This window comes from Rhinolophus hipposideros (assembly GCF_964194185.1).
Source record: "Rhinolophus hipposideros genome assembly, chromosome: 11".
Classification (NCBI taxonomy): Eukaryota; Metazoa; Chordata; class Mammalia; order Chiroptera; family Rhinolophidae; genus Rhinolophus; species Rhinolophus hipposideros.
Window position 1 is genome coordinate 13,960,835 of NC_138057.1, and position 17,615 is coordinate 13,978,449.

At 34.1% G+C, this 17,615-nt stretch overlaps 1 protein-coding gene across 4 annotated transcripts in view; it reads left to right on the forward strand.

Moving 5' to 3' along the window:
• CAAP1 (caspase activity and apoptosis inhibitor 1) overlaps window positions 1-17,615 on the forward strand; it is a 43,328-nt gene that overhangs the window by 20,001 nt on the left and 5,712 nt on the right. For all 4 annotated transcript variants that reach the window (XR_013994394.1, XM_081065519.1, XM_081065520.1 and 1 more), the window contains exon 5: window positions 1,525-1,598. Coding sequence is in view for 3 of the 4 variants with exons in the window: in XM_081065519.1 (XP_080921645.1) it covers window positions 1,525-1,598 (74 nt within the window). In the remaining variant the exon portion in view is untranslated. The remainder of the gene's footprint in view (window positions 1-1,524; window positions 1,599-17,615) is intronic.

Sequence of the window (17,615 nt, forward strand, 5' to 3'; positions counted from 1 at the left end):
CCTTTATCCTGGAATATTTCCACAGCCTTTCTTTGTCTTTTATAACGTTGACATTTAACTCCCTTCCCCCCTTTAAATAGAGCATTACTCATTTCCATTTTGGGTTTGTCTGATGATTCCTCATGAGATAGGTTATACATTCTCAGATGGAATATTGCATGGGTGATGTTGTGTCCTTAGGGTATTACTACATATGCTCATGGTCGTTTTAACAGTGATGTTACATTATATGTTTGTTCAAGTCATTTTTTTTTGGTAAATTTAGTTGTATATCTTTAGAAGAAGAATTTAGTGTCCATCAGGATATGTAAGAACAAACAAACATTTTCTCCTCAAGGAAGATACTTAGAAATAGATTAATGCTTCCAGTTGGTAAAGTCTAATTTCACTCTAAGACTTGAGCTAGCACATTCTAACTTTATTCCTTGCAAAGCTCTTAATGTAGTATATTGCATTTACTGTGCCCCTGTGTTGTTGATATCCTCCTTGGGATCTGCCAGTCATTCTGGTGAAAGAATAAAATCTGAATAGGTAACATTGGACAAAAAGAAATATAAAATACAGAGCTATCTCAATTGTAAGTCTCTTAGATGTTATAATTAATACCAAATTCAGATTATTTGTAGTCTATTTGAATTTGTGCTTGTATTAGTAATGTTTAAATACAGAAGAAACATGTAAGTGCCAACTCTATTGACTACAAAGAATATTGTAAATTTCTCAAAAGAAATGAGCAAAAGTCTTTATCCTTTGGTTATTTGTTGTCAGGTAGATAGAAATAGTTTTTTGTGTTGGGAAATTTCCTAAATATTGTTAATATGTTAATTTTAGGGTGTGTATATATAAAAATTCTCAGAAGATAATAGATACTTTAAAGAAGATAGTCATTTTGAGTATTTGCAATTAATTTCTTGACTTGCTGAAAACTATTTGTAACATAAATATTAAAGATGGTATAATGCCCTCTAAGAAAACATTAATTTAGTTTGCATCTCTGTTGCAGAACATGGTGAATCAAAACTTTTTTAGGGCATGATCTTACACCTAATCCATTTACTTTGATTACATATGTATACTATATATAAAGAATGTGTTACCCATGTACTATAGACATTGTGCATTTGAGATATGAAATTAGATGAATATAAAATAATTTGAATGCCAAAGTGCCCATTAAATTCAACAGTTGAAAATCATTTGATTCATCTGTGACTTATTTATCCCATTAGTTACCCTGTAGAATATTGGAAGGGATAAAAAGTTACCTCCATATTCCTTCCAGGTTTGCCCCTTGATTTTCCAAACAAGCATACTGCTTAAATTGGTAGTAGTTTATAGCTGCTGTTTTTGACACTTGTGTGCATGTTTCTGAGTTTCCAGAGTGCACTAAATGGTACCTGGGGCTTAGAAGAATTCTGTGTGTCTTCCCAAGTGTCTCACTTAATTCTAGGGTCTTGAGCTGTAAATATTATTTGATTTGAATATAGTTTTTAAAATTGTTTTTTATTTATTTTCATTCCTCAGGCAAGACATCTGTATAGATTCTACTTCATCCCTGAGAGAGAACAAGCAACCTGAAGGTTTGGAATTAAAACAAGGTATGAATCAAATACTTAATTGTTCTACGACATTTACCTGAAGATTATAAGCATTTACCATAATAAATTTTCACAGTGTTCCAGCTAGTCCCCTCTTTTCTAGACAGGGGACAGAAAATATATTTGGTTCAAAATCAAAAGAGAAGAATATATACTTTGTTTTATGACTCCTTTAGCGACTGGAGTAGTTCTGCCTTAGTGATGTATAAAGATGCCACCAGAAAGTTGTCGTCTTAAGTATTTTTACATTGGTAATCTTTATATCATTAGCTGCAAGGTATTAGAGATATGTTAACTGGGTAGCTTTGGCTTGTACGTGGAAAAAATAAGATTTATGGGACAACTTTCTTTTTTTGCAGAGATATTTTGTCTGTGTTTACTTTCTTCCTTATTTAGTGTTTTCTGTAAATCAGTAGTTTTCGACATTATCAGCTAGCAGAATTAAAGTGGTAATTTGTGACATTCAAGCCAAGACGATCAATAGGGCTAATTTTTTAGATGTTTGTTTGTTTGTTTTCTTTCCTCTCATCCTAGTTGGGAAAATTGAAAGTAAAATACATTTTTATTAGTTACAGGATATATCACATTTTTCCTTTTTCCTGGTAATTGATAACCTGTTGCAGACAAGAATGTTGTGTTATTTATTATGTAAGCAACTAATCTTTGATGGCTTAGGATATTTTCTCTAAAACTAGAGTCATAGGAACTTATTTGGTAGAGAGAAGTAGGTTCTCAGTTTAGTTAAGCAGAATTTCTTTTTTTCAACTATCGTCTGTGTTACCAATGCTTAGTTAACAAAATGGAATAAAGTCGGATAATTAATTTTGTGATTCATTCAATTTATATGTAGAGAGAATGAAATCTAGATTTTCTGTAATTCTAACTTACATATTCTGGAGTTTATAAATGTTTCTGATGATCATGAGAATTCCATTGCTTTTCAGAAGTCCTGTTGTGTTAGCCTCTTAAATAACCAAACAGAATTACATCTTTGTATTCTGACTACTTCTGAGCACCCCCAAGACATTTGCATTTATTTGTCATATGTAAATACATGCTAAGCACACATCATTTTCATATAATGTAGTCATAGTCATGTAGCTTTTGTACCATGTTTGAGTATAATTGGACAACTTTGTGACTGTTTCTGCCTTTGTTTCTACTCTTTGCATCAAATGAGCAGGCATTGTGGAGGTTATGCTGTTAGATTATCTGTGGAGAGAAGAATGTTATGTAATGCATAGAAAAAGCCACAATGGCAGGCTGATTCCAGTTTCCAGGGAAAAAGGAATGGAGACCTCTTTATACAAATTAGCCAATTTGAGAGAAGATTTTTTTCTGCTCAGATATTCAGGCACCTGGAGCCCTTTAGAACTCTCCGGTGTCAACAGCCTGTTTTGCTGGAATTTTCTTAAGCTAACTTCAGTCATTTGAAAACCAGCGATGGAAGCAAAGAGGAAAGAAAAAGGACTTGGAGTAGCTAGATATCACAAAGCTCGTAGGAGCTTTTATAGACCACTCTTAGGTTCTCACTTAGGCATGGGAAACATCAGGAACACACTGTCATCAATAAGTGACAGCAAGCAGAGGTGAAAAAACATAAGATCAAAGCACAGCAGTTCATGTTCATGTTGTGACTGAATGTGTAGGAATTGGCTAAATTAAGTTTCAACTCTTTTTTTTTTTTTTTAAAGAAAGCAGGGAACTAAATAAGGTCTTTTAGAAAAATGCCTATAGGAATGGTTAAAATATAAAATGTTCTATTGCATAATCGGATAAACATAAATTACCTAAACTATGCAATTATTTAGAGCATGTTCCAGATAAATATTAATATAGCTTGCATCTGAACCAGCTAACAAGTAACTTGCTTGGAGTTCCCCAAGAAGCTGAGGAACACCAGGAAATAGAAATCCTGGCAGGCTCAATAAGGGTTATTGCCTTTTTTCTAAATGAATTAATATTGTCTATTTTTAATAAGCAAAACTTTTAAAATTGACTTAATATTATCTCTAACTTTGTTTTTGCATAGCTAGCTATTCTTGCTCACAGTGAGCTCAATAAAAACAGAATATAATGCTCCTTGTGAATGCATTGTCATTTTCTTTAATGGCTTGGCCGTTTAAGAAAATTCATTGAAGCTTATTTAGTGCCAAAGTAACCCTTTGTTCAGTAGACCAGAATATAAAGCAACATTGAATTTTCTCTTTGCTCTTTCAGAATAAAATAAAATTTACTGTATAACCTATTACCTGTGTGATACTGACAGGTTATTTAAATTACATTTTCACTTTTTTCAACTTCAAAAATACTCAAATATTGAGAAATATTAACTATGAATTAGTTAAATTGAAACGCGTTTCTTTGTCTAGAACTGGTTTCATTCATCTTGTTGATAGGGAATAAAATTTGTGAAACGGCTGTGCTGACGATGTGTATCTGATTGTACACTAACTACTATCACACTTTAAAAATGGACTAATACCTGAAGATTTACCTTCGCTATACAAACATTATTTAAATGTAAATATAATCTACTGGTTGATTGATTGGTACTGTGGTAAAATAGAAACTCTTCTGTTGGGGTTATTTTCCTAAATCATTTTTAGCAAGAGGGCAGTTGTATAAGAAACACAGGTATGGTTTTGCTCTTTATCTTTAGCACAGCTGTGTTTGTGAGCATATGCAAGCCTGAGAGCTTATGTTAGTGTTCTGGAGAATTTCAAGGCTTACATTAATAGAAAGGTTTAGCTCGCCTTTTAAAATAATAACAGTTTATATAAATTCTCTAAATTAGTCATTTGTGCTGTAGTTTAAAAAAATGTAAACTGCTATTTGTCCGAGGTAATTTGTAGAAAATATTTTTAAAATATCAAATCTCTGCTAATATTAATGAATTGTCTTCCTTTAAATGTATCTATAAATAAGTTCGCTTAAGACATTCAGTAATTTAGATTTCACATATAAGTAACATAATATGGCATTTGTCTTTCTCAGTCTGTCTTATTTCTTTTAGCACAACAACCTCTAGGTCCATCCATATTTTAGCAAATAGTAAGAGTTCATTATTTTCTACGGCTGAGTAATACTCCATTGTCTATATGTACCACATCTTTATCCAGTCATCTGTCGATGGACACTTAGGTTGCTTCCATATCTTGGCTATTGTAAATAACACTGCACTAAACATAGAGTGCAGATATATTTTTGAATTAGTGTTTTGGATTTTTACAGATAAATACACAGGAGTAGAATTGCTGGGTCATAAGTTCTATTTTTTGTTTTTTGAGGAACCTCCATACTGTTTTCCATAGTGGCTGCACCAACTTGTAATTCCAACAATAGTGCATGAGTGCTCCCTTTTCTCTACATCCTCACAAACAACTACTGACTATTGGTTTATTGATGATAGCCAATATAACAGGTTTGAGGTGGTGATACCTCATTGCGGTTTAATTTGCATTTCTGTTAATTAGTGATACTGAACATCTTTTCATATGTCTGTTGGCTATCTGTATGTCCTTTTTGGAGAAGTGTCTATTCAGGTCCTCTGCCCATTTTTTAAATTGGATTGTTTGGCTTTTTGTGTGTTGAGTTGCCTGAGTTCCATATATATATATATATATATCCATCCCTTATCAGATATATCATTGACAAATATTTTCTCCCATTTATAGTGTCAGGTGGGTATTAAAGTAATTGGAGGGCATCACTTCATAAATTATATAAATGTCTAACCACTATGCTGTACACCTGAAACTAATATAAAATAATATTGAATCTCAAAAGAAAAAGACATTCAGCAATATTAAAATAATGGTCTATATTTAAATTGTCGCTTTAATGTTTACAGCTGGGGGTGTGTGTAATTTTGTAAAGTAGTCTTCTTTGTAACTTTAAGAATTAAGCTCTTATGTTTGCATTCTTTCTTGGAAGGCATAAGGAGAAATTTTTTTGACTATACTTGAGAAATAGCTAAGTGAAATTTGGGTATTTAGGTTGAAAGTAAGAGTTAAGGTCACTTTAAAATATTTAAAGGTCTGTCAAGTATAGAGTGATTAGGCTTGTTCTGTATTGACTCTGAGAATAAAAATAGGGCCAGTAGATAAAATTATCATTAGACAATTTATTTATTTCAAATAATAATCACAATTATCAGAAAATGCAGTGGGCTGTCTTCTGAAATACGTTCCTGTTGCTGAAGGTGTTTGAACAAAGGTTACATAAATGGCCACTTGGTGGCACTGTTGTAGAGCAGATTCAAGCAAGATTTGGATGTTTGGCCTTGAAGTTCCTTTCTAGCTTTCAGATTTTGTCAAGACCAGTGAGTGCCTAGTGCAGTGTCTTCACTTGGGAGGAATGCTTAATAACTGTTTTTCTTAGATTGTTTAATGGAAGCAGAATGAAATACACAATTTTTTTCTATCGCTCCTTTTGTTATTCTATTAGAGGAAAAGATACTTGATGTACTCTTTAAGTTATATGAATATTCCTTGAAATGCCTACATTTGAATATAGTCAACAATAAGTATATAACCATATAACATATAAAATAATCAAAATCAATGAGACATTTACTACATCTTACTCAGATTCTTTCACGTTAGCTTTCTGATGCAGAGTTTTGCTGTGGTTAGGCTTAAATCTTGCCACTTTTTCTTTTCTATTTAGGTAACATTGGTTTATAACAATATATAAGTTTCAGGTTTACACCATTATAATTTAACATCTTGTTTTTATTTTTTTAATAATCTAGTTGCCTCATGCAGTTATATTTTGGCCTTCTAGTTGATGAGTTAGTGAATGACAGACAGCTTTAAAACATACCTTGTTAACAAGAGCTTCAAGAAGTTGAAAGGTAGACTTTAATAGGGGGAAAATGTTTTCAGTGGTTAAACTATGTGATGAAACTTTAGAATAGATATTTTCTTTGAGCTTCTTTCAACCTTTCAGACCACTCATCACTAAAGTGTGATTGTACACACTCCCGGAGAATGCAGGAAGAAAACACCAGAACTTCTACAGTAAAGAAACTTATATATTTAAGCATCTGCCTTTTAAAATTTCTGATTACAGATATATGATTATAATAGTACATATTTGTAAGTAAATAAAAAATACATAGCGCACTTAAAAATGTTTTCACTGATAGGATTATGTAGGTAGTGAGACCACTCTTGTAGACTGTCATAAAGAATGGATAATGGGCATAACTTATTCATTTCTTACTTCTAAATAGTAAATGTGGTATAAGAGATTTTCCCATCATTTAGCAGAGACAGTAAATACATGAGACCACTTGAAATTTCAAGGTGATGGACAAATGGAAAAGCCCAATTAATTTTAGTTCTTGTTGCTGTTGTTATTATTGTTCCAAAGTAGTACTAGACGAGGGGAAGTAAAGCTGGTAAGTAGAGGGACTAGAATAAAAAAGAATGAAGAGACGAATTTGCAGTTAAAAAGTAGTGGAGTTTTGCTGAAAAGAATTTTACAGCCATAGCTGAACAAATAAATACGAGCTATAAAAAAATTAAAAAGGTAAAGAGGAAAATACCATCAGAAACTTTATTGCTTTGTAAAAGAAGAGAGAATGAAGAGCATCAGTTATTAAGCAGCATTTTTAGGTGTCGATTTCAATGCCTACCATGGAAGAGGTGCCACCACAGAAGTGGTCCTACCAAAGGAAAGATAGTGAACACTAGGCTTGAAGTCAGATTTTGTTACTACCAGTTTCTGACCGTTTTCTAATTGTTGAGTTTTAAGAGTTCTTAATATAGTTTGGATACCAGTGCTTTATCAGACGTGTTTTGCAGGTATTTTCTCTGTCTGTGCCTTGCCTTTTCATTCTCTTACTATTTATTCATATTGAATACATACTTTTTAAGTCTGTGTCTCCTACATACTACATTTGTTCAGGTGGAAAGACCTCCAAGAAGATATATTCAACCCAAACCAACATTCTAATCTGGGAAGCTTCGTGGTCATTCTGATTCTGTTAAGATCTGCAAGGCAGAATAAAATGTTTAAAAGCATAGATTTTCAAAATATACTTGGGTTTAAATTTTGGTTCTGCTACTTCAGTTGTGTGAAGTAGGGCCAGTTGCACTCTCTGTTCCCCAGTTTCCTTATTTATAAAATGGGGATAATAAATACGAGTGTCTATTTCATGGTTGTTGTAAGGATTAAACAAGGTAATACATGTCAGGTGCTTTAGAGATGTGCTTGGTACATAGTAAGTGCTCAGTAAATATCAGCTCGTTATCATTATTTCTACTATCATTATTGTTGTCATTAATGTTTTCTGCTTCATCCCCTCAGTATCATCCCAACATCTTTAATTGGTAAAAGTGTCTCTATATTGAATTGTAGTTTGCCTTTATGTAACTTCTACTCATTGGACCCTCTGTGCCCTTTGGATTGTAGAACATGAATTTAATACCTCTTCTAAATGATGTCTCTTCAAATTGTGAAGCTCATCCCTTCTTTCAACAAACTGTTATTTTGTGCACCAGGAATAGAAAGATAAATAAAATGTGTCCTGGCTTGGAAAGAACTTGTCTAATAAAGGAAAACAGATGTGTTAGTTAATTTTTCATATCCACCTGTGTCTGAATTTATATACTCCCCTTCCGTCCTGTTAAAGTGGATGAACTCTGTGTTGCTGAGACCAGCCCCTGTGTGTGTGTGTAGTGATCACATCCCCTTTTGGGACCTGCAGTTGTTTCTTCTTGTTACTTAGTCAGCGACCCCTCCCCCAGTGAACTGGTTCCAGCAGCTGTGTCCCTGGCCATTGCTGAGTCCTCATCTCCACCTACCAGTCGTGTTTGACACCATTTATTACCCCCCCTTCCCTGACTCAGTCTTTATTCTTAGTCCCTTTTGCATTATTCTCTCCTCTACTCGACTTCTGGAGGTTGAGTGCCCCAGGATTTATTCTTTGCACTTCTTCTCTTTTCTGTATTTTCAGGTTGTGATCTTCCATAGTTCCAAGACTGGCAACTACAGATTTATTTCTGGGATTCAGACCTCTTTCCAACACTTAATGTATCCACCTTACTTACTGGATGTTGAGTAAGCATCTTAAAGGTTAATGTGTCCCAGAATAAATTCTAGATCCTTTCCTGACTCCCCCCCCCCACCAAAGCAACAAAAAAAAAACCTTGTTTGGTTAAAAAAAAAGTCACAACCTTGCTTTTCCTATTCATCCTTGTTTTCTCCGTCTCAATAAATAACCATTACGTTCTTCTGAGTGTCCACGCCAAGAACCTTGGAATCATTCTTGAGTCCTTTCTCCTCCGTCAGCAACTCTTATCAGCTCTACTTTCAGAATATTCATAATTCAACCCCTTCACCTGTTCTCAGTACATTAGCCTGGTGTCGATACTTACAGCATCCCGAACCCTCTGTTTCTGTCTGTGCTCCTCTGCACTCATTTTTCCACACAGCTTGATTATGTTAAACTGTAAGAATGCCCGTGTCATTATTCTTTTCAAAGCCTTCCAATAGCTTCCCACGGTAAATCGCAGGTCCGTCCTTCCTCCTGCCAGTAAAGCCTCATGTGGTGTGGCCGTCACTCTTCCCCTTGCTCGGGGCTTCCCGCTCCCGCTCCCCTCTGCACTCGCGCTCTGTGGCAGGGACCTTGCTGAAGCCTTTCCTTGCACCGCTGCTCCTCCGCAGGCTTGCCACGTGAGTCTTCATTTACATCCCTGACCATGTGTTACCTGGTCTGTCTACACTACTTTTCTCAGAGCTCAGAAACCTCTTCATAAACCTAGAATTTTCCTGAGAATTGATGTCAAGTTTACTATACTGTAGTCTTGTAGAAGTCACCTTCTTTGGCAAATCAGAACTGTGTTTATCAGTGTGTCTAGTTCACAGCATTTCTCAGAATATGAAAGGAAATCTATCGGTTGTGACTACAAGTTTTAGTATCTCTCACGCAGTTTATTCAAATGTGAGAGATTGATACTCAGTCACACCAGTGGTGTACTGTGGTCAGGCTACCTGTTCTTGGAGATCAAACATCTCCAAGTCAGTGAGGCCTTCTCTAACCTGCTTCGGCTCACCTCACCTCTTCTGTCAACGTCCTTACTACAGAATCAGTTGTCACCTAGCTCATAGCACTACTGCCTATTTGTTTACTTCTATTATAACACTGCCCAATAATTAATAACTTTTTTCAATTCAAGAAACATTTATGACTACCTAAATACTAATTGCAGTGAATGGTCTCCATCCCTAAGTAGCCTCCCATTCTGTGGCGTATCTGTTTGTTTACCTGTGATGGAGATCCCTTTGATGTCTCCCCTTTGATGGAGAGTGTCTGTAGGCCAAAGGATTCTGCATGTCTTAGGGTCCTTCAGTCTTCAGGGCTTGTCGATAGTGGCTATGCAGATTCTTTTGAATGAGGAAATGGCTGGATAGATGATGAAAAGAATTCCTCTTTCTCTTCTACTCTGTTCAGTGAGTACATTATTCTCAGTAGAGAAGATAGAAGCAAACTAGAACATTGCTTTTATCCATTATTATTCTAGTACCTACCTCAAAGAATGTTTTGCTTCAGTTTGTTTTTCTTTCTGGTCTTAACAAAACAGTCCTTTTGTTTGTTTTCCTTAGACTTTAGCTTCATTTATATTACTTGTATAGATTCATACCAGTCTTTCATATTCATCACTGGTTATGTGCCCCTTGTAAAATACGTGGTCATCATAGACATTCCTCTGTAGCTTATATTTCTTTGGATATTTCCTCATTTAGATAATTAATGTTTGGATAGAGTTTTATTTTTGAGGATCTTTCTATACTCTTGATACTCTTGAACTATCCTTCCCTATGACATTATACGTTTTCTCTGACTGTTTTGAAAACATACAGGACACGTTTTACTTCATTTTCCACTTTCACTGTCATGCACTCTAAGGTGACAGTTATTTTTTCCAAAGGCCCCACTATTTCTATTTCACATATTTTGTGGAAAAAATTAGGGTTAAACTGACAGTTTTTATTATTTTTGACTGCTTATTTACTAAAAATGGTTTTAATTTTAGGGTATGATTTCTATGTTTTATAAAATACACTACCACTTTTATGGCATACTGGTGACTACCTGCTTACTACATGAGTATATAAGAGATACCTTTGCATTATCTAAAATTAGAATCAAGTCTTTAGTATCTCTTTTTGAACTTTTGTATACATTGAAACAAACAAAAGCAATGCCATAGGAAACATGACAGTTTGTGAAGTAGACAGTGAATTTGAGTACACCTTCCTTGGATGGGCAGATTGTGGAGCATTGAGATGTTACGAGCAGAAAACATTTGAGCATGATGCCCTTTTACACGAGTAAATTCCAACAGATCTTTGAAGGGGAGGGGAAAGTTGCCTCATTCTAAACTCTAGTGCTTGTAAATATGGATACTGAAATAACGTTTCTGTCTTCATTTTTCCTCTTTGTACATTTTCATGTTTCTTCCTAGATTTATTTTTTTACTAGGTCACCGGTTTATTATAAAAGGATATGATAAAGGGTACTGATGAGCATTCAGATGGAAGAGATGCACAGGGCAAGGTGTGTGGGCGGGAGCTGGAGCTTCCCTGTTCTCTCTGAATGCGCCCCTGCGCCCAAATCCCCGCAGGTTCACCAAAGCTCTCCATAGCCCGTCCTTTTGGGGTTTTCTGGGAGCTTCATTCTATAGGTGTGATTGATTAACTCATTGGTCATTGGTGATTTATTCAACCTCCATCACCTCTCCCCTTCCCAGAGGTTGGGGGTGGGACTGAAATTTCCAGCCCTCTCTGTTCACGTGGTTGGCTCCACTGGCAGCCGGCCCCATCCTTAGGTGCTTTCTCTAATATCAAATTTTCGTTCTATTACAGGACTGTTTAATCAAATGGTAGGAAAAAGAATAAATGACATTATCAAAGATTTTCTTCCTGTTTTCTTTTAAGTTACTAGAAGAATGATTGTAGACAGGAATCTTGCATCTGTGTTTGTGCTCCAGTGTGACCCCCAAAATATTCACTCACCTGACCCATTGTAAAAGGCTGGTCCCTATTGTGCTTTCTGACCTAGAATGGTGATCTGCAGAGGCAGTAATTTCGGATGCTATCTTTTTACATTTTCTCATGTGTGCACTTTATTCTGGTAGGCTCACATACTTCTGTGCTGAGGTAAATCTCGCTCTTGGTCTTTGTGCATTCTGTCCCTCACACTTGGAATTGCTCATTAGATTCTGAGACCTACTTCACATCACGTATCTGTGAAGATCTCCTTGACTTTTCCCTATTCCTTTATACATTCTGAAATTGTTATACTTTATATTGTACAGTTTAGCCTTTAAAATATGATGTTTGTGTTTTAAGCATACATAAGCCCCATGAAGGCAAAAACGATCTTAATCATACTACAGATAATTAGTGTACCCCACCTGTGGCATTTTGTTTTGTAAAGCCTACCTCTTCTGCAGCCTTTATAGCACCATTGTGGCATATGGAATCGATACTATTTATTGATTCTTGGAGTAATCTCTGGGTTTGTGATTCTTAAAAGTTAGCTTTACAGGCTAGTGGACACTCACATTATCTGCAAGTTCAATGAGGGTTTGAGTACTAGAGGGTAGCATACTAGACAGGTTTTTAATATTGTTTGCATTTTCTTCTTTTATCAGGAACAATCATTTATGCCATGATTAAATTTTGAATATGATGGTTAGCCTGATGCACTTAAATTTAAACCAGTAGTTTAAAATACTACATGAAAAGGGGTAGTCAAGTTCTGTGAGTTTTTCTGAGAGGAAGATTGAAGGCCTCTACAGAAAATACTATTCTTACACACGAACAGGACAATTGTTTCCTTTTCAGAAAATTAGATTTGAAAAGGCTGGAACTCAATAAAACTGTTAAAAGTTATCAAGCTGACTTTCTACGCTAAGAATACATTAGAAGTGTGTTCTCTAAATCATAAAATTTAGTAAAACCAAAAATTATCTGTTCTCTAAGAAGATAAGTCCATGGAGACATGACATTGCTGCCCAGTGTATCATAGACTTTGTTACCGACGAGATTCCAGCAGATGGACAACCCTGGGGCCTTGAGAGTTAAGATCCAGGATCTAGAAGAAGAGGTGGTGAAATGCGTCATTCTAAAAGGCACTGCCACCCAATGTGAACAACTTAAAATCAGTGAGAACAACTAATTACAAGAGAACACAAAATCAAATAATTTAACCCTCTTAATAACCCGCTCTATGATGATAGGAATATTGAATTTGTTTTCTCATGTTTCCCCCCAGGATACATATATTAATATCTTCTCAAATCAGGTTTGTAAGTAGAAATCAACTTTCTAAAAAAAAAAAAAAAACCACTTATCTTGAAAATTTTCAAACAGATATAAGAAAGAAAGGAATATCAATTCCCTTATTCAGCTCCATCTTCAACAATTATCCACCTGTGGCTAATCTTTTTTCATCCATACTTCTAAATGCTTCGTACCACTAGATTATTTTAAAGCAAATCCTAGACATCTTTTCTGTTCAACTGTAAATATTTTAGTGTGTTTGTGTCTCTTAAAGAGATCTCTTTTTAAACTTAACCATACCTCCTTTAAAAGTAGCATTTAACATTATATTCAGAAAGTGTTCATATTTAACCTGGTGTATTCATTGGTGTATTGTGATACCAAGAGTGATTGATTGGTTCAGGTGTCGTCAGCCTCATACCTAATAGTTTTAGGAGCTATTGATTATTGTCTAGATCGATTATTCCAGTGGGGGGTGCAAAACAATGATACATATTTTTAATCCTCAGATATCCAGTGTTGAAATTTCTGATTGTTCTGTAATATTTTAAAACTATGAATTATGAAAACAGTATGAATTAGGATCTAGATTACGTCCCGACATTGCAACTGGTTGATAGTAAGTCTCTTTTTAATCTGTATGCTCTCCCTTCTTCCTCCCTCTCAGCATCCCTTTCACTGCAGTTTATTTCTTGAAGAAACTGGGTGTCTGCTAAAGTTTCTCAGTTTGAATTTTGGTAATTGCACTTCAATGTTTCATTTAACATTCCTTTGTTTTCTGTATATTGGTAGTTAGATACAGAGATTTGATAAAATTCATGTTCTTTTTTTTTTTTTGAGAATTGACATAAGAATTTATTTAAGCCAAACTGACTACAGTTGCTCAGAAGCAAGATCTCAAACTCTGTCTTCAGTTTTTTGACAAGAGCATTTAGAAGCACCTCCATAAGGTGGCTTTTATTACTTCTCTTTTTTGTGATCATGTTAATAGGCATTGGGATATAGTGTCCAAAGTGGCTGATACTCTTACTCCTGATTCCTTGAAACTGGATTTAGTTGGTAATCTAGTTTTTTTCTCCTTTGGGAACTATTAGGAATTTTTTTTTTTACCCTCGAGTTACGATATTTCACACAATGTGTCGTAGGTTTGATGCTCTGCATTTTGCAATCCCCTTTATCTGTGTGGACACCTTCACCTCCAATCAGTTTTCTTCTAGATTAGTTTCTTTTCTTATTTTTTGTTTTTCCTCTCTACTGTCTCGTTCTTACTGTCTGAGTTGTTCTGTCACTTCAGTCAAATCTCTGCTCAATTGTTAACATTATGAAATTGCAGTAATCACTTTGTGAAGGCATTCTCCTGCTACTTTTCTTCTTACCTGGCTTTATTTTTCTTCATGGCACCTAATATTTATTTATTTATACTGTTTTTCCTGTGATTTAAATGTAAGGCAGGGATTTTTTTTATTCACTGCTGTTTCCTCAGTGTTTAGTCTCTTGCACATAGTACCCCCGTTCGCTGAAAATAAGACCTAGCCTGACCATCAAATCTAATGTATCTTTTGGAGCAAAAATTAATGTAAGACACGGTTTTATTTTGATATAAGACTGGGTCTTATATCATATCATGTATCATATCATATTATGTCGGATCTTATATTAATTTTTGCTCCAAAAGACACATGAGAACTGATTGTCTTATTTTTGGGGAAACACGGCATGGAAGTATGAGTAACTTTCAAAGGGGCACTGGCATTGAGCCAAATACTAAATTCTCAGTAAGTGCTAACAAAACTGAATTTGTGGATAAAAGAGTCCTCCACAAACTGCTGTTATTAAACTTCAATGGAATTGAAGTAGTTGAATAAAATTTATAGTGCTCTGGAACATTGGATTAACGGATAGCATAAATCTACATTATATAAATAGTATTTTTATACTAATATAATATAACATAATACCAGATCTTATATTAATGTTTGCTCCAAAAGATGCATTACAGCTGATTGTCCTGTTAGGTCTTATTTTCGGGGAAACACGGTAGGTGCTCAGTAATATTGAATTAATTATATTAGGTTGTTGTTGGATTCAGCATTCATCCTCATCTTTCAACTTTTGTTGCATTTTAAATATATGTATTTTTTCTACATTTTGAGAGGGTTTTTTTTTTTTTTACATTTCTTCCAGCAACCATAGAATATATGCTTTTGATAATTGTGTTTTTAATTTAATGCTTCTTATCCTCTCTTTTCCGTTGTAATATGTATTTGTTTTATGGCTGCAGTCTCTCTAAGGGTACCAAGTAAACTCTCCCATCCTTCATTCTCTCCTAATACATTATCTTCTGATCCCTAAATTTTTTTACTTTTTTCCTTTGTTCATCTTGGTCCCTCATTTCTTGTAACTGGATTTCTCTGGTAGCTCGTTTGTGTTTCTTCAGTAGCTGTTTAGATACATTCGTCTAAGAGATCTTTCTCTTTATTGTAGTAAAAATAGCACTCGCAGTAGAGTGCTTGGACATGTGGCAGGAAAGGGAAGGTAAAAAAGGAAGCGTTAAAATGGCTCAACTATTCTGAATGAATTTAATTTTAATTATCCTGCAGTTTGTTCTATAGCCAACTCTTCTTACTTCTAGAAGTCTCTTATCTGTGGTGTTTTTTTTGCTGTGGTTTGCTTTGCTTTTATTTTTCTGTCAGTTTCATTCTGCCTACCTATATTTTCTAAAAATACTGAAAATTTTCTTTTTAGATGATACCCTTTCTTATTACCTAATATAGTGAATTTAGTTTTTATTTTTTAACTTTTTACAAGATTATAATATAAATATTTGAAGAAATACATGTGTGTAGAATGAAATTTGAAAACTCATTTCTTCTCTTCCCTCTCTATTCCTCTCCCCAGAAGTAACCACTATTCATAATTTTATTACTTTTAATATATGTATGATTATTACTCTTTGTTACTTTTTTGACTTGACAGCATCTCTTGAATATTTTTTCATCTTACCAATTTATTAATTTATTCCAGATGGATAAAATTCCTATTTTTTACTAATGAGTAAAAAGTCATGTCTTATTGTTTTAATAGCATTTCCGTGATTTGAAGTTTTAAGTGTTGAGCATTTTTTAAATGTATTTGTTGACTTTAAGACAAGGCAGACAATTTAAAAATATGAGTGCAATATGTTTTTAAAAAGGACAAATGCAAGAATATATATAATGGCTAGATATGTTTAAGAAATGACTAAAAACGTGCAAAGGGTAGAAACAGTTACACATTTCACAAAATATAAAATACATATATAATACTAATCCTCAGTTAACTTTCAATTTTTGTACTATTATTTTTAAATATCTCTCTTCTGTCCCTTCAGTGAGTTCTTGGTAGGGAAGAAATTAAATGTGTGCTCATTGTAGCTGTTTCATCAGGAATTCAGACAGTTATTTAATTATCCCATGTACTAGTGTTTGTTTTGGCTTACTCTAATAAGTCACGATCAAGAAATTTCAGAAGCATGCATTCACTCATACCATTAGATATGCTTTCATTTTATGCATGAAAACTATTTCTGATAGATTGAATTATTGGCAAGTAGAATATTATACTATATCATGGTTTCAATGGACTTTAGAGATATCCTAGAACAGTTTGCCTTAGTGCTTACAGAAGAGAAACTCTGAGAAGGTAAAGGATTGGCCCCAAATCTCCTACTTCATGTCAGAATAAGAATTAGGATTTAGGTACCCCAATATTCAGACTCTCCCTCCCACCACCCAGCCATTATATTCTGCTCTTCATTCATTATCAGGGAACAACTTCTAGTCTGAAAACAATCACATTTTTTCAAGAACGTATGTTTTAAATTCTTTTAAACAGACTGCAGATTTTCGTTCAGAATCAGTGGCTACAGATCTAGAATTTTAGATCAAAAGCCTGCTAGGCATGAAAATTAACTTTCTGAGACTATGAATAACTTAGCACTTCTTTTCTTAAATTTGTTTTCATCTCAAATTAGAATTCTTATATAAAGCATTATTTCTAAATACAAAAGGCTATTTGGAAATATTTGTTTTTTTGGAGAGATATAAAATATTCTTTGGCATCAAATAATTAAAATTGCAACCTCTTTTGTTTACAAGTTCTATTTGTGGACACAGATCACTTATTGATTCATTTTTTTTACTTTAATTTTGGAATAGGGAGTTGTTTTTGAATTACTAGGATGTAGGAGGGTAAGTCAAGGTCAGTAAATCATTTTTTATAAAATCAATGGAGTAGAATTGTTTATGTCCTCTCTATACATTGTATTATCAGAATTTTCCATTTGTCAATTTGTGTTTTATAAATAAGTTTTTTCTACTGTTAAAAGGTTAAGAAAACTAACATTTTGGTGATCACAACTTGTTTTTTAAACATATTAGGGATTTAAAGGATAAATAAATTGGAGGGATAAGACAGCTCTCAGAGTTGTAAATGACACCTGAACTTGAGTAACATGCAAGGCCAAAGTGGGTGAGAGCTATAATCTACATTTATATTCATTTTTTATCATCAATTACAGAAGTTTTATAACAAATGCATTTTTAAAAATTATGGTGTACTAACTTTATTAATTAAAATCCTCCTGATGAAAATTTATTTTATCTTAGAAAATGGCCTGAGGCTTCTCCTTTAATGTATTGATTTAGAACAAAGTGTTTGAAAAAGCATATGAAAAAG